The 26,459-nt window shown below is 42.0% G+C and overlaps 1 protein-coding gene across 1 annotated transcript in view; it reads left to right on the forward strand.

The window, feature by feature from the left end:
- LOC120730458 (cadherin-13-like) overlaps positions 1-21,509 on the forward strand; it is a 169,869-nt gene extending 148,360 nt beyond the window's left edge. Inside the window, 4 exon segments of the mRNA XM_040026866.1 lie at positions 2,165-2,398; positions 8,626-8,844; positions 9,239-9,274; positions 21,001-21,509. Of these exon segments, the coding sequence (XP_039882800.1) occupies positions 2,165-2,398; positions 8,626-8,844; positions 9,239-9,249 (464 nt within the window). The 3' untranslated portion in view covers positions 9,250-9,274; positions 21,001-21,509.
- The last annotated feature ends 4,950 nt before the right edge of the window (positions 21,510-26,459 follow it).

A 26,459-nucleotide genomic window follows, 5' to 3' on the forward strand; every position in this document is an offset into this window, starting at 1 on the left:
CGCATTATGCAAGAATTCTCTGCACGAGGATAAAATGCAAAAGAGAAGAAACCCCACTATTGCACAAACGGATCAATAGTTCCTTATCAGGAGTTTGAAGTTGTAATAACATTTACACTGCCTCTATAAAATTACCCATTTATTGCATTATCTACTATTCCTTGACTTCTATAGATAACCTATTTAAATCCCATGACTTTAGCTTGTGGAATACACTTAAGAGGATTCTGCAGCATCTGAGAAATTCCACTGGGATCCGTGTAGAGTAGGAAAGAATTATGGGAGAAGAGCTATAAGACCCACATGAAAGAAAAGAGACGGGATTTCATCTCAGACCAACGAGGGGCAAAGATTTATTTTCAGATTTATCTAAAAAAGAAGAATAATACCTGTCCTGTGATACATATACATGACAGCGTAGATACTCACTAATGCCATACAACACATCTTACTGAGAGACCAGAAATAAACTCTCCACCACGTAGTCCGAGTTAGCGCAGTTAACGTTGTTTCAGGTCAAGTATTTTGTGAATGCATGTTTGAGGACGCGGCCACCACCTCATCCACCTAACACATGACCGCGCAGTAATGTTTGTCCATATTAAACAAACCAAAAAACTGAATGTCAGTATGTATATCTGTCTGTACAAGTTGATAGTAATTAAGTGTTGCTTCCATATCCAGCTGTACAAGCCAGTTCTGGATCATGTATGAATTTAGGGTAAGAGTTATTTATCAGTCCCGACCATGTTGGAGCCTGTAGCTTAAAACGCTAAATCAAATGCACCATTAAAACCATACATATACATAATGTTTTGAATGTGATTGGTCATTAGCTCAGTATAAGACACACTTTCTGAGAGAAACAGTTTTCGCTTCAGTGTCATTAAAATGTAAGAACCAAGTGGATATTCACGTTTTACAATATTTAATCTTAAAGCGAGTCAGCTACAAGATGAAAGAATCAGCCAGAAACGATGCTTTTTAATGAAATTACAGTAGCCAACATGATTCTAGCAACATTGTTCCAACTAGTAGCCCTTTTCTCATTGACTTGCCACAGTAGGAAAAGCACAGGCTGAATTAATGATGTCCCAGTTTCATTATGTGTCCCAGTAAGCTATGACAGTGAACCAGCATGTACCTTCCTAATGAAATGTGGCCGTCATTAATACACCTGTTCGTCCCACGCTGTGACAACTGAAAATGTACACCGGTGGAATAAGACTCCATCGTTTGTGTTTCTCTTTCATGAATCCAGTTGTTTTTCATATTAATACGAGCAACGTATTAAAAAATGAACTTTCACCTAATCAGCATTTCGCAGCTGTAACATTTCCTGCTCGGTGTGTGCAGCTTTTTTGCAAAGCCACTGTAAAAACCCAGACTGGGTTTCATTCCAGCATCACTTGACATTTATTGTGCATATATCTCGACTTGTTTTTATCCCCTCTCTGCCCTAAATTGTCTGCAAATATTTATTTTTTTAGCTGGAAAAGGTGGAAGGGACCCATTTTCCAATTACAGATCTTGTCTTTAGGTGTTAATTGCTGACTGACCTCTGGAGCTGTTATTGGATGCCATGCAGGTTTTTTAATAACCTCTAATCGCAGTGAAACAGAGAGCCATAATAGAGAAGTGCCAAGGTGCTTTTTAACACAGCATCCTTCAATAAGGTGTAATCTCATCCAAACACAGAAGCCAGCTGAATGCCAAGTCAGAATGCTCTTTTGCAAAACACGAGCCGCTGTGATTCGTGCTCTTCCGGTACCCAATCGACACTCCGTTTTCTATTGTTTGGGTTAAATTAGGTCAGCTAAGCAGCGTGGATCTTATTAAGAGTAGTGCTGTTTTGGTTCGGGGCGTTTGTCGGGGGGGGGGTTCCTTTTGATTTTTTTACATTCCCAGTGAACATGTTTTAACTTGGCAGAATGAAAAAAACACTAAAAGCAGAATTTACTCCAGAGTAAATAATGACTAGCCCGTGTTTTACTGCAGCCACACTGTATTATTGCTCCTTTCACATCTGTCCAGATCATTGCATTTCACATTCTCCACATGCTCAGGAGCATCCAGGCCTACAGAAGTGCACTAAATCTTGCAAAGGGAATTAGCTCCCATGTCTTTCCTTTTCTCATACGTGTATGTTTTCATCTGTTTCCAGGCACTCCTCCAGCCACAGGTACCGGCACTTTGATCATTCACCTGGAAGACTACAATGATAACGCGCCGTACGTCTTACCATCGGTAGCGCGAGTGTGCGAGGACGCCTACGATGTGACTGTTGCTGTAGTTGGGGGCTGGGACAAGGACCTCCCACCCAATGCTGCACCCTTTAAAATAGAACTGGGAACACAGCCTGACCTGGACAAAACATGGAATGTTACCCGGGTTAACTGTAAGTATTTCGTCCGCCTGTATGCAGGACTAACCTGAACTGTGTCAGGCTAGCCTCTTCTCATGCCCAGAGCATCGAGTAGTGCTGTTCTATCAAAGCCACCAGTCTCTCAGAACTACACGCAGAGTGTCACCAAACAGGTAAAGTTAGGATTTAGTGGGAATTTGCAGTGTGGGACAGGCTATGCAGAAAACCTGCACTGAGAGATACTGACTACAAACTATTATATGTGCAAACCGTCGCTCTACTTCAGGTTAAAGGTGTCACACAGATCATGAATGCAATTTCCCGCCATCCACAAAGAGCAAATACAATAAGAAGTCATTGAAGCTAAATTCAGTTTTCCTATTGAAATAACATTAAAACTGCAGTTTAATTTAATTTACCTTGATTGAAATTAAAATGATGGCTTGTTAGCCTTCATTCACAGTGTTTAAAATGACAATGATGCTAATTATCTTTGTGTTTCAGTTGGGATTTATACAGTATTTTGTAAAAGTGAGCAAAATTGGATTAGGTTTAACTATTTACATGGAAATATGAGGCAAAAACCAAGTTTGTACAATTCTACCAAGCTTGATGGTCAATGCTTGGTGTGACCGCCGTTATTCTTCAGTATAACAAACTGTTGTAATTTATCGAAGCAGTCTTTGGGAACAGTTCTCTGTGCTTCTAAAAGAACAAGAATCCAGAGCTCTGGATGTTGGATGCCTTTTGTTCTCTGTCAGGATCTGTGGAGGCCAAACCATAACTGATAGAAAAGCACAAAGTGGAGTAGTATCCACGTATGCTTTTGCTGCTGTGGCAGTATGTTTGGATTTCATGCTGAAATAAACCCGAAACCTTTCAGATGGTATTTGATTGTTGATCAGATGTTTAAATGCAGGACTTATCGATGTAGACAGTAAACGGACTTTTAGGTGCTTACTAACTAGCATTCACACTGCGATGGATCAGAGAGCAACGTAGGGTTAATATATTACCCAAGCATAGTTGCATGCAGACTAGGAGGAGAACCACCGACCTGCTCTGCCTCCTGAGCTACAGCCGCCTCAGTCGCTGTAGCACCTCTCGTCTGACCTCCGCAAAGATCAGCTGAGGTCTTTTTAAGCAAAAACACTTTCTATGAGATACGTTCGTTCTCTTTTTTTATGCAAAGTTAATCAAAATGCAAATGATCAGCCCAATATGTGGGCCAGGTGGATGAGGGATTAAAAGTACAGTTAAACAAAGAGGTGTACCAGCTCACTACAGATGTACTTGTGATAGTGAAACTGGGCCCACTCTCACATTGTTGCATTCAAAAGGTGGCTGTAAATATACATTTTCAATGTCTGGGGTTGATGTTATGAAGTTATCTAATTGTGCTCAGTTAGAGTCTTTTCCTAAATCTACCAAGTGATTTTGTGAATGTAAAAAAAACCCAAAACATGCAACACACTTACAATAAGAAGTGAAGCACACTCCTGACGAAGCATCTCCTTTCTCTTCATTCAGACTTTGATTCTTTCAAACAGGACCGTTGTGCATCCTCACCTGCAGTTACGTCTACCAGTGTCAAAGGAGCAATGCTAAATGACACTTTGTGTTCATATATGCCGAGTCTGCAGCATCTAATACAAGTGCAGTGTTTGAAAGAGAGCGCACAACTCAGGTACCATAACTGAGCTTACATAACAAAAAACTGGTTCTCCTAATGAAATATTAAGAGTAAAATATGACGATAGGGATTAGTATTTATATACCTCTTTCCTGGTCTTACGATGCAAAGTCCTTTGACTTGAAACTATACTCACCTCTTTATGTAGCCCTACATCTACAATTATTACCAATCAAGAGTCATTATTATTCTGATATGCATGTCTTTGGACTGTGGGCGGACAGAGCACTGTAGGAAACCCCACTCACACAGTGGGAGAGTCAACATACTCCACACAGCAAGCCCATAGCCACCTCATGACCTTAACAGACTGACAGTCACTTTTCTCTTTTTTTGCATGCTGGTTTCTCTTTCTCGGGAGGTTTAAAGCACTTTTCACTGAGCCCGGGGAATCTGGAAGTTTAAAGGAAAATCTGAGAGAAGTGTTACAGAAAACTGGTACTCTGGAATCAGCTTCATGTCGAAAATGTTTAGGGGTCAATTCATCCAAGTACAATTTGATACCCTGTCACACAGTGTTGATTTGGACTGTCCAGAATAGTGGAGCAGTCACAACTGGAGAGATTCCTACAGATCACATGATAAGGATGAGGAGAAAAACGATGCGCCGAGGAAAGCGGAGAGGAGGCTAGACAGACAACCAAGACATTGAATCAGGGTTGCATGACCGACAGTGCTGTCTGTGTTTGTTTGAGTGACAGACCAGAGCTAAAGCCTGCCCAGAGGTATTAGCTGTGACTGACAGCGGAAGAGGGGGGGTACAGACACTCCTCAATCAGCACCGCTGGAAGAGACAGATAGGGCCAGCAGAGAAAGAACCCATTCCCAGTGAAAGAGACTGGCGCTGTGCTCATCTCAGCTGCGTCCCTCTGTGTGCTTCTGTTTGTGTGCACGCAGCACCAGGAGAGCTCGTGGCTCTGCCCCGACAGTACATCTCAGTGTAAGAACAGCTGGAAGTTTTTATGTGGAGGGGTCGTGACAATACACGCAGACAAATGCAATTACAATTAAAAGCTCGCAGAGATATTATGGAACATCTTTCTGTATTCCTCACTTTAAATTTCTCTTTTAAAGTGTTCTGATGGAAGTCAGTAAAAGTTGTGCAACTTAACTTCATCATCAAGGCTGTCTACAGTCAGCAAGGATCAAAACGCTAACAGACTAAAATAAGTTTTCTGCTTGAATCCTGCACACGGACAATCTGCAAACCTTGAAGTTCTTTAATGGTCTTTTCGATATTCTTCGGCAAGTTCAGCGCGTGTGGAAAGTGTTGAGGGCTGATGTCAGTATGGATTTGTATGTTTGAAATTATGAACAGTCGCTGCAGCAAGTGCACAGCTGCTGTTATCCCAGGGGGGGAAACACATATCAGTCAGTCACCACCTGTGCTGCTTAGAGCCACACTTTGGCCCGATCCCTCCCTTTCCCGTCCTTTCTTCGTTCTGCGGCGTAGCATCGTGTGTTAAAACTGTTTATCCTTCTACATGCCTCATAGCTGATAATTAGCTGACACATAAACAAAGTAGGTGGGAAGTGCACGAACTTCCTTCTTTGTACTTTTAAAAAATACTCTCAGAAATAAAGGCTGGAAGGTCCTGGATTCATTTAGGACGTGGCTGGGGGGCAAAAAAAGAAGGCAGGCTGCTGATCTCATGAACAATAATTAATTGTAAAGTGTAAAAGATGGACAAAGCTACGATGTGATGAGTCAACAGACGTAGACCAAAAAAAAAAACGATGTCTTGTTTTTTGTTTTTGTCAGTGATTTGTCAAAAAATAAATTCAGATTCTTTTTTCTCTAACGAGAAATATAACTGACAAGATGAACGTCACATTGTATCCAGAGAGATTTAAAACTATCACCTGAACGAATAAACTCATCAAGAAAGTGCTGCTGAGGTCAGCCAAAGTTTTCTTATAGAATTTAATGTGACTTGATTTCTTTTTCCAACCACAAGAGAAGAAACAGAATGTAGATTTATGGCACCTGGATGCCGGCTTTGCTTTTCAGACCTAGAAGTGATGTCCACACTAGACACAAAATAATCTCTAAGAGACACGAGTTAATAAAGTTTCCACTGGGGACTGCAGCGGCGTGTCAGCTGTGGTGATAAAGACAGAGAGCTCAGCATTAGAACATTTCAGTCCTCTGTTTTATATTTTACCTGCTTTTTCTCAGAGTTGATGGAAATGACTCATAAGAATGTAGGACAAGGGCACATGCTCACCTACCTCCAGGATCTATGATGTGGGCTTACAGCATTATTATTTTGAAGAGGATAACCTAAAGCATGGACAAGAGCTGCAGTCATGCACATGAACAAATGCAATTGATCAAATTCATATAAAACCAACCCAGAATCTCAAAGTGAATCCCCAAACGCTGCTGTCCCAAGAGACACTTTAAGATGACTGTTAGACTCTGGGTTTTTGGCTCCATAGTCCACAACAACAACTTCACTACTGCCCTAATTGGAAGCATTCGAACCTTCAATGCCCTAAAAACTAGATAAAAGATGAACGAGACTTCAGAGCTCTAAAGAAAAGCAACATAATAATAATAATTCTTCCTCCTCACACTGCTGTGGCACTCACAGTCACCAAACCACAACCCAAATGAGTACTTGTGAGAGATTTGAATGTTGCACCACTATAACTACCATTGTTCAGTCAAGGAAATAAACATCTTCTGGCTTAGTTCATAAAACTGTGTTCAGTTTTACATAATGTCACGATCAGCTGTGTGGCAGGACTCGAACACGAAAAGGTGAAGTCAAAGCGGCCGCTTTATTGGCTGGAAAACTAACATCAAATACAAAACTAAACTGGGAACAAGAAACTCTAGAAAACAAACCAGGAACTGAGAACTAGAAGTTGGTTCAGAACACGGAGGGAAAACAGCAAAGTGAGGGTGCGACGCGACAAAGGGCAGCGGAGAACACAGCGCTTAAATACACAAGAATGGGAAACACAGCTGGGACTAATCCAACATAATGAGATGAGAGGAAAGCAAAACACTGATCACAGGACGTGAGACTACCAAAGTAAAACAGGAAACACAAGTCAAGCACGGAGATGCAGACTTGACCAGGAGGCACGGCTGACAGGGAACCCACAGGAGAAGCACGAGCACAAAGGCTGTGTCCCAATTCAGGGTCTGCAGCCTCAACGGTCCTCAAGGGCCGCGTACTCAAAGACCGCTAAGACCGGAAGTACGAGGCTTGTGAAATGAGACGGTCTAACCTCCGTTGCGCTGCCCAGGTTGCCTAGCAACCATGATACTAACAGCTGGAAACGTGTCATACAGCTGTGTTTGACAGAGATGAAGGAGAAAATCTTTTGTTCATTTGTTTGTTTCTACATGAGCTTTGATCATTCTCTGTGAGATTAAGCTCAGCTATTGGACGGCGTATATTTTAAAGTAAAGGCTTTAAAACCAAGTTAGTACAAACGTCACTGATGTCACATAACTTGGCCGACATGTGGCCAACAGGAATGTTTGAATGTTCTTCGTTATTAAACATTTGCACATAAATAAGTGACATAATATTCAGTACTTAGTTTACTAAGTTACTCTTCGGGCGCCCCTCATCCGCCGTTTTTTTTCTGCAAAATTATCCACACCCACCGCCGCGCTATGCATTCTGGGATATGTTGGGCCACGAAGTCTACACCGCCACGTCCTTAAAATTCAGGTAAATGAAGGACGCATCTGAGGGCCGCATTTCGAGCAGCCTCGAATTGGGACAGCCTTCGTCGCGTCGCTGTGACGTAATCGGCCTTAAAATGCGGCCTTTAAGGCTGCAGACCCTGAGTTGGGACACAGCCAGAGAGTTTGAGACAGGAAAGGTGTAGCACAGGAGAGGCAAAGAAACTCAAACACAGCCAGACACTAACAGAAACAAACAATATTAATAAGCAAAAACCAAACACTGAGTCACAGGACTCGCGACAGGTCATTTATTACCAGGAAGGTTTCCTGTCATTTTTCACCAATCTGAGTAGAGGGAGCAACAAGTCCTGCTGTGTCTGCACAGAGGAAGACCTCGAGGTGTTTACAGCCACCCGAATGTTCACATAGTCATTCATGTACAAATCAGAGTGTGGCGAAACATATCGATCTGCGGGGGGTTTGTGTGAAGAATGACCTCAGTATTTCTGACGTTTATTGCCTTATAACGTTATTTTGAGCACTGAGTTAAATGACAGATTTTCTAAGTAAACACAATTTGCCTGTTTTAGAGCTCTCAGCTCTGGCAGACAGGTGAAATGTGTTGGCATGCATATTGTGACACATTTCAGCATGAAGTGCACCAGTTTCAGTATGTTCTGTCGTGTCTCTGGAGAAATTTTAAAGTATGATGCAACAAAATGTAATGAATCTGATGCAACTTAAATGGTGGCAATTTCCATGGCTTCAGTTGTCAGGGATGCCTTTGCACCTGCTTACTTTGTGTTTGTTGCACACACACATGTTTAGTTGTGCTTTGCAAAGGAGCTCACTGTTTATGTAGAGAAGATGGACGTAACTTTGAACCCCGTCCAATTTTTTCTTTGTCTTCCGCAGCGACGCACTCACAAATCAGGCTTCTGCGCAGTCTGAAGAAAGACAACTACCAACTCCCGCTGCTCATCACGGACTCAGGGGTACCCCCTTTGTCCAATAATACAGAGGTCAAGGTTCAGGTTTGCATCTGTAATAAGAACCGGATGCACTGCAGCTCGGCCCACTCCCATCGTGCCAGCTTTCTTGTGCCGCTCGCAACACTCCTGCTCACCTTACTCTGTAAGTACATCGCAACCAACTCCCACAACAACAGAAAACTCTGGTTTTTTGTGTGTTTTTTATTTTCTCCTCAGTTCAAAAGTGAATTCCTGCCGATTCCGGTACAGACTCGGGTACAAAATCAATGCAGACAAACATGGAGCATCATTTTATTTAGGATCAAAGCAGTTTTTGCACTTATGTTCACGTGTAAAGAAAAAGGATTTGAATTCTTTGCCTGGGAAGAATACATCATTTAATTCAAGATGCACAAGTGTGTCTTGTACATTTTATGTTTCTATATTTCCTGCCTACAAGCCTAAGGCGCTCCCAAGGAAGTCAAACTTGAATTTGCTCTAAATATCTCATTTAAGCCAAGTGATGGTATGAATAATTCAGCCTTCTCCATTTACAGCACGTTTGTAATGGAGGACATCCAACAGCTAGTTTGGTGAGAAGAAAACTCATTTGCATCTTTAAGGCCCCAGATCGCGTTCTCGCTCTGTCTGGGCTTGTTCTCTGTAGTTTATAGGCGAGCTCGCTGTATGCCGGCGGCTGTCTACAGCAGGAGGGATGGTGACGGAGTAAAGCGAGAGAAGGAGATGATGAGGAATGAGAGGGTAAAAAAAAATAATGTGATGGATGGGAGGAACAGAGAAGGAATTTCATTTCAGCGCTGAAAGATGGGTAGCTGTAATTATTCCATCTTTGTTCTGCTAATTTGTGTTTGACTGTAAAATGTTTTACTTCTGATCGTGCGACAAATCACAGCCATCCTTCCCTTTGTCCTCCCAGCTCTCTTCCCTGTCTTCTTCTACTGATCTTAACATCTTTCCTCCCTTTTTCTCATCTCCTGTCAGTCCTGTCAAACTCTCTTCCTTCAGCCTCCTCTGCCACAGTTTTTTTGTACCACTTGTCTTGTGCTTCTCTGTTTAGCCGCATTTCCCCCATAATCCTTTGCTTGTGGGCAGCATCTCTGCTGTTCTTTTTCGAGCTTCTAGTATGACTCAGCGATCTTCCTATGGCTATAGATCAAGCTGTCTATGGATGCATATCTTTTCTCTGAATGCTCACTCCTAACAGATAACTGTTACGTGTTACAGAAAGCATTGTTTGAAGTGGCGCCTGCGCCCACTCTTCATCTTCTTCTGATTCAGCTACGTGCACTCAGTTACCTGCAACTTCTTCAACTCGTGATTCACAGGACACAAAGTATTAAATTAAAATGACGGCGTGTAGCAAGCAGCGGCATAAGCACACCGCACGACAGCGTTGATAGGCCATTAGTCGCGGTTTCGCTGCGACACACTAATCACAAGCTGATGCTGCATCAGCGTTCAAGGACAAACAGCCACCTCTTGGAAAGTTTTATGGCAGTGATCCTGAGACTATCCCAGCTGGAGCAGTCAGGTAGCTTTTCACAGACTCCTTTTCAGACGCAGCTTCCTATACGGGGTTTCCATGGTAGCGCAAACATGTGTCTGAACTCGAAAGCCTTCTAATTGGTTGACATGCCAAAGATGATGTTAAGAGAGTCTTTGCCACAGATGTCCTTTTTGCACTGAACGACAGTAGCCTTCATTACTCTACTGTAACTAGCGCAGTGATAGACAGTGGCATTCATTAACCAAATAGCTTCTCCAGAACACGGATTCTTGGATGCTTGTTCCGGAGGCTGTGCGCATCCGTTCGTTTGGCCCGGAGTACGTTTGTGTAGTCAGAACACACGTTGCAGACGGTGGAGTTACCCCGAAGCTGGAGGTTGAAGATTACAGACAGAGAGGAAACAAGAAAAGTGTGTGTGTGTGTGTCTGTATCTCTACTGGGAATCTGAGACAGTATTACAGCTCAGCAGCAGAGGTTCACCAATTCAGACACAGAACATCTCCACAGACACACACACACACACTGCGGGAGCTCAGAGAGATGACTTCTGCTCAAGCTCATCACACAGACCTGTGCTGGGGGACAGATAGAGGGGACTGATCGCTGCAGTGTGTAGTCAGATAGTCTGACAGAGAGGCAGAGAGTATCCTGTTCCAATTCCCTTATCTCCAAACTGAACTCTGACCCCGAAAGAGAGAGATGAGGGGAAGAAAAATGAAAAGAGCCAGAGGGGGAAGGATGGGGAAAGGAGAAGAAAGCAGTGTGCAGATTAAACTCTTTGTTTTTTGCTCGCTGGGCTACAGGCATGCAGAATGCATGGCCAGCACAACAGCTCTCTTAATTCTTCTTTCCTTGTATCTGTAGCTCTCCTCCCTCATCCTCCTTCTCTCTTAATCCCCAACCATGTCTACTAAATATTTAATCTTTAAAATAATTGGCATCCACAAATCATTTCTTCAGGTAAAGCACGTGCGGTTATGTCAGTGAACATAACAGGGAAGTGTCTATATTAAATATGCCTGCAGTCTGTTTACTGCCTGGAAAATGTTTATGCTGGGGGAATTGGCAGACATGTTTCTTTTTTTTTACCCCATTATCTACATTTGCGGACTTTATTTATGGCTATGTTTAGAAAGACGGAGGTCTTTGTTAAACATTGAAAAGGCAAGCCGAGGCAGGAGACACAGAATAATTAAAATGCTTCCCTTAACTGGGCGTTCTTGATTTTCAAGCTAGTGTTTTCTGTAGAGCGGCCCAATCAGATGTCGCCATTATGTCAAAGCCTCTTGCACACACACAAGTTGTCCTTTATGATACACCATCTTCTACCTTTCCAGCCTCCTAATGTCTCTATAAAACAAGATTTTTGTCTTCCTGTTTCCGAGGCATAAAGCAGGACTGCTAAAGGACACCTTGTGCTCATCATCTATTTAATTTTTTAAGACTCTATATTTGTCAAAATAATAAATATGTGAGACCGTCTCCTCAGCATGTGTCGAGGAGACTATTATTAGACTTTTATTAAAGGCTTATAGTCGTGTTTTAAGGCTGAGTAACCTCTAACAGCCATGCCAACACATAAAATGAACATTGGTGTCTCCACCTTTAGATGGAACTCATTAAATTTGTTAGGAAGCTTCTAGGAAATGCAGCTTCCTAACAAATGTTTAACTATGTAAACTATGATTAAGAGAAGTGTACCTGTGTGCTATCTTTACTGCATCCAATGGCAACACTACTGGACAGTTTCCCTAAAGAAATGCAATGCAAATAACTAGCAGGCAGCAGAAAACTTGTTTTATTCCTGTGATGAGGAGTCAACTTTCCATGCCACACTAATCAGGTTATTGCAAAAATATGCGCAGATGTCATTCTGCACAGTGAAGCTCAAATATAAGTGAAATTATGAAAATAAAAAATAAATGTATAAGACAAGTAACATTGAACGCAACTATATTCATTCATTAGCTCAGTCTTCTTATGACTTTTTTTTACACTAAACATATACTAATAAATGTGTCAGAAGAAGCAGCAGAAGGAGAAAAAGAGAGAAGCAAGAAGTTGTGTTTGGACTGAGGGTAATTTATCAATCTGGTGTTTGAGTGGAGCTCAAGGAGAAAAAAGAGAAAATGACTGATCTTCACCAGTGCTTCAGCTCAGTTTTCTCTGTAAAGCATTCAGTAGGTAGAAACAGTATCAATGGAGGAGACGGAGAAAAGAAAGCTGCATCATCTGACCGCCTCTATGGCAGATTTCCCTTTGTGCTTTACATTAACTGGACCAAAAGAGTTGTGAAGCATGTACTTAATATAGCAAAGAACTGGACTCCAGTCTCACCTTATCCCACCTGCATCCATCCATCCCCTCCACCATGTCCTAGCTTGCTTTCCGCATCAGCTCTCAGCCAAATAATGCATCACTGGGCTTGGTTTTCACACCAATACATAATATATGTAACCCCGCTGGACGAATACAGAGTACAAGTGTGTGTCTGTATTTGCAGTGTGCCAACATATACTGTGTCTTCTAATGCTCAACAACCCTTTGTTTGCACTTGCAGGATTGGTAGATAAATCCCAGGGCTTTGCGGGGGCCTACTTCCACTCCCTCCCACTGTAAAGCTTTCTTTGTAGTTCCCTCTGCCACAGACTCGCACAAAAATCACTTCGTATACACAAATTCACAAAGATTATCATGAAAGTAGGACACAATTACAGTATTATTCTATAGTCCTGTAGGAGAGAATACATGCAGATATATTATGGCAAACGCACGTACAAATGCACGTTTAGATGGAGGGTGCTAAATCTCTATTCTTCACAAGACAGAGAATTTCCTAAACGGGCACACGAAGTGATGTCAGTCAGGTTTTTTCCCCACAGGCTACAGATGCACTCAAAAACTAAAGTGACTCATAAGCACGAGTCCTAATTTTAGAATTACAAGGAGTATTTCTTTGCTTAATACAACTCACAGGTGGAATACTGTTATAGATGACCACACTGCCCCCTATCAGTCTATATGTGAACTTGCGTGCCCTGCACAGAACATGCAGTATCTCCCTGCAGCAGCCTCACTGTTGCAAAAAAAAGTTCAAAGTTGATGATGTGAGGCTGGAAGCAGTAAGTTGGCCAATATGGACAGTGTATAAATCAAGTGTATTTTAGTGGTGGTAGTGTGGACTTTGCTGGATTTTGAAGATTGATATGTTGTGGCCCAGAGTGACTTACTTTGCTTATTTGGCTTATGTGAAATGATTTGATAAAATGAAAACTAGTGGAAGGAGCGCCAAAGTTCTTTTTTTGCTTTCTCAATCCCGCATTTCATCGTACCTGCTCTGAGTCAACCTAGGAAGGTCTTCCAGCTCAAACTGCATGCTAAACTCTTTTCCTCCCAGGATTACAAGCTTCAGCTGCATTAATGCACTGCAGAGAACTGCAGATTTTGTTTCTCTGTGTTTTCAGCAAGTGTAATGATGTAATTCCAAGGGTATAGGCGAGAGAGAGAGACAGTGAGAGGGTGGAGTAAAAACAAGGCATTTATCATTAAACACAACAAACAACTCCCAGCCCAGATGCCACTAATTTACCTCCATCCTTCTGGGGTTTTAGACCACACTATTCCTCCTTTCTGATCCCTCGCTTTGCTCTGACAGCCACTTTTCGTCTTCCTTCTCTAGCTCTGCACTAATCCCCTCCCAGCTACTGAGACAGGATGTTTAGGGGCTTATTTACTCTTGTATAAATATGACTTTTTCATAGCTTTCCTTAAAGAGGCCGCACACCAGAAAGATGCGTATGGCTGAAGGGTCGTCTCTTCCTTCACTGAATCACGCTGTGAAGATCTTTGAACCAAGATATGAAACGATACATTAGTGCCCTGTTTCTTAAGACAACAGGCTTGAACCACTTGAGCTCTGACTGTACTGTAACGAGTGCTCTGATACCATCAGAGTGTATTCATATATAATGACAAGTAACTTATACTACTAGAAAACACAGAGTAACATGGAAACTGTACATGTTGACATTTTTGGGACACCAAAAACGTTGCTGTATTTGCTTTAAAGATGTTTGAATAATTTCTTGATCATTAGCAAGTCATGCTTAAAGGCTTCATTAATAGTTAATGATTATGAATTTGTTGCATCAGGCAGCCCTCATGTATTATGAATGATTTATTGCTACATTTATACATCTGCTAAACGGCAGGGACACGTAGGAGCTTCTCAGTCCCCAAACTGGAAGCAAAAGTCAAGAAAAATGTATAACACAGACAAGGTAATGCAGATTTTAACACCAGCTGCTTGATTTCCACAGCCGGGCAAAGTTCTGTATTAATACCAGCCCCTGAAAAGAGTTCTTACAGCTTACTTTCATTACAGGTTAATAATAATTACGGTAGTGTCACATTTAGATTCCAGGACTTTAGTACTGTGCACAGTTTTATTCACACTTTACATAGAATCAAACTATTATTGCAAGCAGATACTGTTGAACTACTGAGTCTTGCCTACAGGCTTTAACATTTGGATAAATCGGTGCAAACGCTTAAAACAGAACTTTTAATCTGCTTAATCTTTTTCAACAACACGACCCAGCTGACTGTTATTAATTTTAGCAATAAGGAGGCAAAGAGACAGCTCCCTGTTTGCATCAGGGGAGCTGACATGGAGCAGGTGATGAGCGTTTTTCTTGGGAACCAATTTCACAAAATTCTCGTACTCGAGGCACATGTCCATCTTGGTAAATAAAACTCAGAAACAGCTCTATTGCTTATCTTTGATGTGTGCTGGGTTGCCTTCTGGTAGTACAGTCTCCTCAGTTCCCACTACCTTCCTTCTGTTTGTTATCATCCGTCTGCACTTCTCTAGTCCGAATGATATTCCGATGTTGCATTTGTAGATCCGTGTGGTATGGATCAGTCAATCACTGTGTCATTCACTCCTGGCATACAGCTTGATATCTTAGAGGAGATGCCTAATGGTTGCTCCGTTCCATAGTGGGTGTGTGTAGCCAGCCTTGTTAATGATCTGGCTGAGGGGGATCAGGCCTATGTAGTAACTTGACTTGTGCAATCAGCTTGAATCGGGCTTTTCCAGCCACATCCTGACGAAGACTTTTTTATGGTTCTGTTAATCTTTTATATTTTTAGGTTGCTCAGTCTGGTCTTCCAGTCTTTAGTTATTGCTCTACCAGGAGATGGTGTTTGTCTTGTTTGCTCGTGTATTGTTCGTCTTAGCCACTATGATGCCTGACAGGAGCTTCCATGTTGTATTGAGGCAGGTTGTTGGATCCTCGGGAATCAGGACACCAAGCATTGTTGTTATGTGAGCATTATTCTCTCATATGCTTTTCCACTATTGATGTGTCTTCAGCCTTGGTGGGGCAGTTCTAATAATGTTTTCCTTCCACTCCACCCAAGTAAACCTTGATGGTTGAGTGGAGAACATCTTTTTTATACTCCTGGCTCTTCAAGCAGCTATACAAGGCTACCAGTCTTTGTTTTGCAGTTCCTAAGACCTCAGGTTTGGGCAGCTTGTTGTACTTTTTGGCATTCCTTTCTTTATGACTTCTTTCCACAGTTTTGATAGTTGGCAAACCTCCCTCTGTACTGCCTTGATCTTGACCTCTAGTCTTCTTCTCCATGGAGGGTTCTGCTCCTTTTAGCTGTTCATCTTATAGCATCTGAAGGATCACTGCTACCATTGTGTAGATCGTCTGGTTAGTTTTAATGATGGTTGCAGTAGGCATTGTCCATAATGCTGCCCTCACATCTTCTAGTAGTCTTTCAGGTGAGTACTTCATAGTCATAGAGTGACCAGGTTTCCAGCTTATCCATGGTTTATAAATATTCCCCCCTCGCACTGGGAGTGGTTTTTATCCTTCAAGCTCGGGTCCTCTACCAGAGGCCTGGGAGAGTGAGGGTCCTGAGCAGTATCTTTGCTGTTCCCAGGACTGCGCTCTTCTGGACAGAGATCTCGGATGTTGTTCCCGGGATTTGCTGGAGCTTGGGTGTCACTGGATCGAATGCTCCGATTACCACTGGGACCACTGTTACCTTCACCCTCCACTTCTTCTCGAGTTCTTCTCTGAGTCTTTGGTATTTCTCAAGATTCTCATGTTCCTCCTCCCTGATGTTGCTGTCACTCTGTATAACATCTGTCATTATGACCATCTTCCTCTGCTTGTCCACCACTGCTATGTCTGGTTAGTTTGGCATCACCAGTTTGTCTGTCTGTATCTGGAACTCCGAAAGGATCTTGGCTCAGTCATTCTTGACCACCCTCGGGGGGGCATCTCCCATTTTGACCTCGAGACTTCCGATGTATCTGCATACTACGCTAGCCTCGGTCATGGCGCTCCATGTATGGCCTGCCTGCTAGCATTTTGCACTCTGCTGTCTCAGTGCTGGATTGTCTCAGGGGCATCTTTACACAGCCTGCACCTGGGGTCTTGCCTTGTAGACCCCAGCATCTATGGATCGTGTACTTAGTTCCTGTGTTGCCATGATTAGTGCCTCTGTGCTGTCTTTCAGTCCAGCTTTGTCCAGCCACTGGTAGGATTTCTGGATGTCAGCAACTTTTTCTATCTCTGGTCTCTGCATGCACGGTTTCCACCTTGAAGCGTGGAGGAGGAGGTGTGATGATGTGGGGGGGCTTTGCTGGTGACACTGTTGGGGATTTATTCAAAATGGAAGACAGACTGAACCAGCATGGCTACCACAGCATCCTGCAGCGACATGCCATCCCGTCTGGTCTGGGTTTAGTTGGACCATCATTTATTTTCAACAGTACAATGACCCCAAACACACCTCCAGGCTGTGTCTGGGCTATTTGACTAAGAAGGAGAGAGATGCAGTGATGTGTCAGATGGCCTGGCCTCCACAGTCACCTAAACCCAGTGGAGATGGTTTGGGATGAGATGGAGCGCAGAGTGAAGGCAAAGGGCCAACAAGTGCTCAGCATCTCTGTGAACTCCTTCAAGACTGTTGGAAACCATTTCAGGTGACGACCTGATGAAGCTCACGGAGAGAAGGCCAAGAGTGTGCAAAGCAGGAATCAAAGCAAAGGGCTGTTAGGAAGGATCTGAAATATAAAACATGTTCTGAGTCATTCCAACTTTTTTTGTTTACTACATAATTCCAGTGTGTTCATTCATAGTTTTGATGCCTTCAGTCAGAATCTATCAAGCATCTGAAGGATAACAGCTACCTTCAGGTTTAAGGTGTGGTTGAGCCAAACCTTAAACCTCCTTCTAAATGAAAATAGAGAAAACCCATTAATGATAAGGTGTGTCCAAACGTCTGACTGATACACCCACACACACACACACACACACACACACACACACGCACACGGAGAGCGCAGTAAGGCTTATTAACACAGTTTCTTTATAATGCTTCTTCTACTGATTCACTTTATGGCAGCGGTTGGAGAAATGAAAGGGGAACTAAAGAATATGAATGTGAACATAAATAAATGGGGAAGTGAAAAGTACTGTTATATCACTTATACTCTTAACACTGTCTTATATTTACAGCACATCTATACGTACATCCATGTTTGACACTTCGCAGTAAACAGTGTGAATAAAGAAATTTAACGTAACGTAAACATATAACATAAAGAACTTGCTCATAGGGGGTCATGTGATCGTTGGGCCTTTCTCTGTTTTCTTTCTATTATTGTTTGGTCTTTACCTTACAATATAAAGCGCCTTGAGGCGACTGTTGTTGGGATTTGGTGCTGTATAAATAAAACTGAATTTAGTTGAATGTCACGGCTTGCATCTACTTGTCTTTGTTAGGCAAAGAACAATGCTGTCAGACTCTCATTAGGCTTGCAAACCTAGTATTTGAGTTTCGAGTACCTTCAAGTACTAAATAAATAAATGCCTTTTATATTCAGCTAACTCAGAACTCCATCTTTTTCCATTTTACAGTGTTAGGGACAATTATAGCTCACTTTCCTCAAGATAGCTTCATAATGTCACAAAGAGACAGAAAGAGAGGTAAAGATAAGGGAGTGCTTACACAGAGAAATGACTGAAAGGCATGCTGGCATGTCAAATGCATTGTTTTTTTTTTTGACTGATACTGACTGCCAACTTATTATACAAAGCACACAAGAGCTGTGACCGTAACTCATGCACCCACTCATGTGCTGACAATGGAAATCCATAAAGAATAATGCAACAGTAAACGCTTTAGAAAGAAAAACTAGCTATGACAAATTGCCACCTACAAATTTGTTGTTTTATACACATTTTGTTGCATGCATTTTGCTAGATTAGCAGTAAAATGCAAGGTTTACAGGTAAGCCTGTTAAGTAAGGAAAGTGCTGTATAATGAGCTGTTATTAAAAAACATAGCATAAGCTTCAAAAGGTAAGAGCACTATACGTGTTACGTTAAAGCTATTAAAATACAAAGTATCAGACAGAAAGTATCAGACAGAAAGTATCAGACGGCTGTGTGTGCTGGAACCAGGTTCTCCTTCATTCTGCAGACTGCATTTTAAGGTTTTAGAAGATTTAACCGAACATGGGACAAGAAATGATACAATTTCTTATGATCCGATCAATTAAGTAATAAAAACTGTGAGAAAGTCTATTTTGAAGACCTACAGTAAGGTGCAGTGATGTGAGATTCCTCTGGTGGAAGGAGCTTAGGAAAGACAGGAGCGCTGTCGATGTTTTTGTTTCATTTGTATACAATATACAGTATCCGGTTGTTCAGTCTGACGTCACTAGCCATGTCTGGGCCTAAACTCCGCTGCAGGTCCATATATCAAACGATCACTATGGCATTACTGAGAGTTGAAAAACTGTCTAAAGTCTTTCATCTTTAATAAAATGATCAGCGTTCTGCTCTACCAGGTGTAACAACTGAGTTTAACATCCAGGCATCCATGAAAACGGAATTTATGACATTTAACGGAGTTAGAAGTTAGCATGAAGTTAGCTCGCTAGCTTCTATCTAAATACAATATAGCATGTCCTGACTGCGGGGTTTTGGAAACAAATTCAAACGTACAGCTCTGTTATCACTTCCAACATAAATGAAGACAGAAAACTAAACAGCAGTGACGTTTGTAGGGTTACTGAAGTTGGGCTAGCTGGTATATAATGATGTGCTACGTGACCGCTAGCGACACAGCTATGTTAGCATAATATAAACAAGCTAACTTTTTTTCCACTCGATAAAAGTTAACGTGAGTGTTCTCGGTGGTCAGGAACAAATGTAATCGCATGGCAGGATGCTGTAAAAGGACCAAACTTCAGCCAGGAGAACAACTGAGATAATCCATCCACAATACGAGGTTAGTCATTCATATACTGCTGCATGGGCTGGGCTGTAGTTACATCCTAAGGTTTTAAAAACTGAGCTTAAATAAATGATTAGCGGTAATAAAAGCCGAGGGAGGTCAACAGTGATCACTGACTGTTTTAGGAGCTTTTTGAGATTAAATAGAAGAAAATACAAAACATTAAACATGTTAACGACACAAAAGCCATATTAAACGCAGACTACTTTAGACCCGGAAGTAGGATTCGTCACGTCATCACTTAACGACCGGATACTGATTATGCTCTATTTTACTTCCTCGACTGTAAGGGGACCAATTAGCTGCTCATCTCTGTCGACAGTGCACATTCACATAAAGAACCTGAGAATCCCCCTTCTTAGCGTGGATTCGTATGAATTAACACAAAATAATGTGGATTAGTGGAGCAGGTCTTAACAGTAAAAGTTATGTTTAGTATTATTAACTTGTAATTCCATTTAATTCAATAAAGTGCTGATGAATGGACTCAAAAAGCACGGGTGTGTAACTAAGACTGTCCAAAACGTGCCGTATCCAACATGTAATCACATCATATCAGAGAAGAGATAAAAATGGAGGTAATGGAAGAAAAAGAGGCGGCAGGATAATGAAAATGGCAAACAGGAGTAAGGGTTTCTGTCCAACCCTCAGCCGTCTCCAGACATATCAGAAATAGAAGGCAGACTATGCGGAGATGGCTGCCAGAGAGGCAATCAATAAACTTTCACATTTCATGCTGCAGTGTGCGTCTGTGTGCGTGCGTGTGCCAGCTGTGTGTATTTATGTGACTATATGCGTTGCTGTATCAAATTTGAAACTACCTCACTGAAAGCAGTTGTGCCAGACTGATGAGACAAGCTGTCACATTACTAGAAAATGTACCCGACTACACCCCCCCCCCCCCCCTGCCCAAACCCAACATATGACCTTTGAGGTTCCCACCATGATGTTCGGGCTTGGCCGCGGTTGAACATCATATTTTTGGCCTCAGGGCAGTCCTCAGTACTCGATCTGAAGTAAACTTTTAAGTATTGTACAGATACACATCAGTGCCCAATTAATCTTAGCAGCAGCCGCTCTAGAAACTGCCTCTTAAAGGCAAATCAAAAGCTCGGTGTACTAGTCCGTGCTCTTACGTTAGGGAGAGCTGCTTGTATTGATCGACCTGTCCGGAATGCTAAAGAAGCTACACGCTGACACCGTTTTAGTGTGGACGTTCACATTAAAGACAATAACGTGGTTGATGGTGCCTAAAGGCGCCTAAGAGCGAACAGCTCGAACTTCTCTCTTCTTTTCTTATTGAATTTTTAATAATGCGATAGCATCACCTGTCCTGTGTAATTGATTGCAGCTGATCTGGTTCGGCGATGACCTTGACTTTTACCGTGTCTCCTCTCTTTTTCCCTTCCTCTCTCCCCTCTCTCTGCCTTATTTCCTCCTCTCGTTCATCCCTTCTCCCACCAGGCCTGTAGATCCTGCTGAAACCTCCTGTAGTCATTTTTTGCAACACCGAAAAGCAACGACTTATCTCCCCCACGCAACCCGGGCTTAGGAGAGAAGAAAAAGAAGACAAATAAGAGGAAGAAGAAGGAACGAGAAGAGGTCTTATAAACCACGACAAATCAAACAAGAAAATACTGGAAATCCCCATCGGCCCAGCGCTGTACAACACCACTGTGGTTTTTTTGGTTTGCTGGCTTTTTTAACTCACTTATCCTTCTCCTTCTCCTCATATGTGCTTTTCTCGTTGCATCTGTCCTTTCCTGTATCAGTCTTCTCTCTTCTCCTCGATCATCTCCCTCCTGTACTTCATCCACTATTGATTATTCCATTTCTTTCTACAGTTTCCATTGTATTCCATTTTGGCACCTCTCTCCCGCTCTGGCAGCCAAACACTGCGTGTTGGGAGCATTTGTGGCAACATGCCACATCCGTAGGAGATACTTGAAACAACATGTATATTGATATTGTAACAAAACAAAAGATAAGCAAATCCAATTCATGTTGAACCACACCTTAAACCTCTGCTCATTTGAAATCTGGTAAGCTTTTGTTTTCACCCTCCGATCATTGCTCTCTCTGTTTTCTTTTCCCTTGTTTTTCCTCACCCACCCACGAATAGAAAAATCGCTCCGATATCTATCAGCGACTCCTCTCCTGCCTCCTCGTCTATCTATTGACCTCTCTCTGTCTCTCACTGGACCAGGAGACATTGCAAAAGCTGAGCTACTGTCCTGGTCGGGGAAGAGCATTGACTTTTTGATGTGTTTCTTTCTTTTCTGGTCACAGACTGTGTTTGATCTTGTTTCACTCTTTAAGCAGACAGAACAAAGCCTGTTTCCTTTGTCTGCAGTGGTTGTTGTCTTTTAGGACGAGGTGGTAGCCATAAGCCTTCAAAGTCAGAAACTCTCTGGAGTCGTTTTCTTCGATTTGCTTCTGTTTTTATTGCATTAGTTGTCATGGAGTGGAAAACAGTCTATCTTTATAGTAACGGTGTAAACCTTAAAAACAAAAAAGTACTATTATAAATATTTTATTTTTTACCATTGTATAAATATATACTATTGATTAACTTATGTACTTTGATTGCAAGTTCTTCGGTCGCCCACATGGTGGTTAAATAAAAAAAAGAGGAAACATTTTCTGTGATTTTAGGCACTATTTCTAATGCTATTGATGTGTTGACTATTTTATTGTAACATCTTTTTTTCATTTCTTTCCTTTTTTTGTTCCTTATTTTAAAATCTGTGATTAATTGCAGAATCAGGAGTCGTGTTTATAAGACTGCATTTGTGTTTAGGTTCGATTCTGTCTCCAGTCAGTTCTGTCCTCTCCTGTTCGCCCTCTGTCTCTCATTACAAGACACAAGAAGACGTGTACGAAAACAAAGGCTGTGGTTTCGCTGGATAGTTCTGCTTTTATCTCTTGCGCTCATCTAAAGAACTTAGCGTGTGTGGGTCCGTTTGGAAGACCACCGTAAAGAAAAAGATGACATTTTGAATGAGTTATGTCTGTCTTTTGCACTAATTTAATAAAGCCGTTACTGAAATTCCCACAATGTTATTTTGGAAATTGTGTTTTTCCTGAAAATCTTTTTTTACTCCTTTGGAGAACACGCTGTTAGCTCGTTCAACAAAAAATGAAAGTTAGCCTGTTTTTATTTTAGGGTCAGAATTACTATAATTACTAATTATTGCTCATTTATGAACATGGATGGACACCGCTTCATCTTAAAAATAACTCATTTTAAAAAGACCTGATAATCTTCTTGCAAAAGCAAAAGAGTGTAAGTGCAGATTTATACAGAGAAGATCTTCATTATTAAAAAATAAGTCCATCGTATGAAATCTGTGTACTATGGTTGACCTGTAGGATATGTGGAAGAGCTCATTTACTTTTCCAGTCTTAGTGAAATTCCTGGTAATGTGCTGCGTGTACCGCTCTCATTTTCCTTTGCTTTTTTGGGGGGGGGTTTTGGGGTCAAAGGAAAGAATCAGGGCAACAACTCAACAGATTTTGCTAAATAAAAATTAAATAGTGACACCTGAATTGGATATTCTAAGATCGGGCATTAATTTATGCTTCAAATGTACTGGCGTTTGATGCTACAGAGAAGTAATACAGTGCAAACAGCTTAGTCACTGCAAAAAGTGATTTTGCTGCCTGTAGTGTCAGCTGTGTATTAAACTACTGTTCTCTCCATTCCACCTATGATCCCTGTTACATTCTGCACTCTTACAGTAAAATAGCAAATGGGCAGTGAATACCTGTGACTGTAAATGGAAAGATTGCAGGTTCAACTTGTGGTTGGCTTGGGAACATAATGCAGCGAGCAGCAGTATGGCTCAATGCCAAGAAAGAGCACCTCAGATTAAATGTTGAAAGTGTTGATGGAAAAGTATAGACAAGCTCATATGGTAGCAGTAGTCAGGAGTAGTATAGAGGTATGTGAGGGTGGTGCAGGACATGTATGAGGACAGCCGGGCAGTGGTGAGGCGTGCAGGACGAGTGACAGAATGGTTCAAGGTGGAGATTATCAGGAATCAGTTCTGTTTGCAGAACTTTTGTTTGCGCTCGTGATGGATAGGTTGGCAGATGAGGTCAGGCAGGAGTCTCTGTGGACGAGCACATTTGCTGACGACATTTTCATTTGTAGTGGGAGTAGGGAGGTGGTGCAGAGGTGGAGGTATGCTCTGTAGGGATGGGTATCGTTTAGGTTTTATCCGATACCGGTGCCAAACCGGTACTTTTGAAACGGTGCTGGTGCTTAAACGGTGCTCAAACCGGTGCTTAAAGAATGGAGAACACAAAATTGGTCCAAAAACCTCTCATGTTCAGCTGTTTTTTTGTAAAAAGATAACAATGTTAGCCTTTTCTGCAGCTATGGGGCATATATGGTATCACTCTTGGCTGGAAGCAGTGCTTAAACAATGGAAAAAACAAACTTTGTCCAAAAACCTCTCATGTTTAACTGTTTTCCACTTTTCTTTGGTCATTTTAGCCTTTTTGGCCAGGGTGAAGGGAGTATCTGCCATCAAACAAGAAGACAGCCGCATGTAGCTATGATGATGTTTGCTAGTTCACCTTACATGCATTAATGTAATAACGTGGTTAGCCTACTGAACGTAAATTACACACGAACAACATTAAGCTACTCACGCAGAGAAGAACGGCTGCTGCTGCATCATCATCCTCATCATTTCTGCTACACTGGCAGGGCTAGGGGCCAGGACTCTCCTCTTCGGGTTTTTGGGGGATGTTGCTAACTCCGGGTCCGATAACAGGCACCACACCCGCAGTAGATGTGCTCGGTGTGAGGTCTCGCAGCAAGCTATCAAATACGGCGCATTTCTCGGCTTTTAAAAAAACGCTATGCGTCGCCAGGTGTTTCATCGGATTTGAGGTGTTACCTCCTTTGACAGTATCACAGTATCAGCTTAAAGCACTTGTTGCAGGCTGCTGAGTTTGCATATTTTGCTGTGAAGTACAGCCAGACTTTTGACCGCTTCGCCTTGGGCATTTTTAATCTGTAGCTCTGCTCTAAAAGAACCTACGTACCTGGGCCCGCCTACTATCCTCGGAAACGTAAAATGATTGGCTAGAATCTAAAGTGTATCACAGCTCAGGAAAAAAAAGCACCGAAATAAAGCACCGAAATGGTACCCATCCCTAATGCTCTGGAGAAAAGAGGAATGAAGGTAGAGGCAAGAAGGAGATGGGTGTGGTGAAGGTGGATGAGCTGAAATTCCTGGGGTCAACCATCCCAAGCAACGGACAATGCACAGGAGAAGAAGAGCGTGTAGGCAGGGGTGGAACAGGTGGAGGTGAGCCGGGTGATTTGTGACTGGAAGACAGGAGCAAGAGTGGAAGGGAAGCTTTATAAGACTAGTGAGACCTCCTATCATGTGTGGTTCAGAGACAGCAGTATTGACAGGAGGCAGTGCTAAAGGTGGTAAAGCTGAAGATGAGTTTTAATGGGAGCGACTAGGATGAACAGGATTAGGAAATGAGTAATTCAGAGAGACAGCTCAGGTTGTGCGGTTTGGAGATAAAGCTGGAGAGGCAAGGAGGTTGAGATGGTTTGATGGAGCTGGCTGGCAAAAGGAAAAGAGGAAGACCACAGAGAAGGTTTACAGAGTGACAGAAGAGGATGCTACGGGTGGGGTGAGACGGAGGCAGATGATCCATAGTGGCAACACTCAAAAGGACTCAGTGCAGAGGAAAGAACCAAAGCTTTGGTAGGAACCCTTAAAGTCACTGTCAGACAGTTTGGTACGTATGTTTTTGCTTCTGTTTCATAAGCTGAACAACAATGAAAAATGGTTAGAATGTGTCTAATTGAGCGTTTGTAACTGTGACGACTAACATCGGTGTTTTATACAGACAACAGTGGTTGATAAACAAACTGTTATTAAAAGTCATCACCAGTTTACAGCATGCTGAATATCGGCTCTTACCCTATACATATTTTATATATGTATAGGGTAAGAGAATAAGCAAATAGAGGGACTCACAGAAGCAGACACAGCAAGAAAGTCTATGCTCCTCCTCTATTGCTCTTTATTCATTTTTTGACAGGTGCTGAACACTAAGCCAACAAAGTGACTTTTATCTAGAGAGGTTAAAAGGGTACGTTTCCTCTGATGTATGCTGACACCAGCTGGAGCGATGGTGAGGAGATAACGATGGCCATTTTATCTCTTTATCGTCACTTGGATGTTAAATCCTTAAATCAAAACACAAAGTTTTATTCATTCGCACTTGTAGATTTTTACACTCTTTGAGTTTTCAGCGACAAAGAGACACGACACAGTGTGTAATGTCTTCACTGATGTATGCGTCCTAAACGCGTAGCTGTCAGCTCTCCTTATTTTAACAAACAGTGAGGCCTAACAACCCTGACGTCTCGCTTTATTAGTCGCGAGTCACTTTGTCACTCTGATTATTTTATATATTTTTAGAAAATCTGCTTTTACAATGACATCTCTGATCCCTCACTGTGACATATACATGTGAACATTTCTCAGGCAACCTGTCTGTGTTGATCAGCGATTATTCTTATAAAGAGAAACTATTATTTGAGCCAAACTGCCTTCTATTGAGCCTTTTCAGACTCAAAGACTTGACTTTAGGAAGAGATGGGAACTTGCAAAAGCATCGACTTAGCCAGCATGCTTTTAAAATGTACGTTCACGTATAGTTTAATGTTGTAAATTACAGGTTAAGTCTTGCACATACAGAGACTGTAATAGTTTCCATTCTGGCAAAATTGAACCATTAGAAGTAATTACTGGATGACTTTACTGTAGAAAAAATCTTAATGTGTTGTTCCTGTGTTATATTAATTTTTTTCAGGTTTTTTGCGTTGTACATAATCATAATGATATCTAAGCAAAATGGTTCAGGTGGTAAAGAAAATGTAA

This window comes from Simochromis diagramma, unplaced genomic scaffold, assembly GCF_900408965.1.
Source record: "Simochromis diagramma unplaced genomic scaffold, fSimDia1.1 OVJJ01000293.1, whole genome shotgun sequence".
Lineage (NCBI taxonomy): Eukaryota > Metazoa > Chordata > Actinopteri > Cichliformes > Cichlidae > Simochromis > Simochromis diagramma.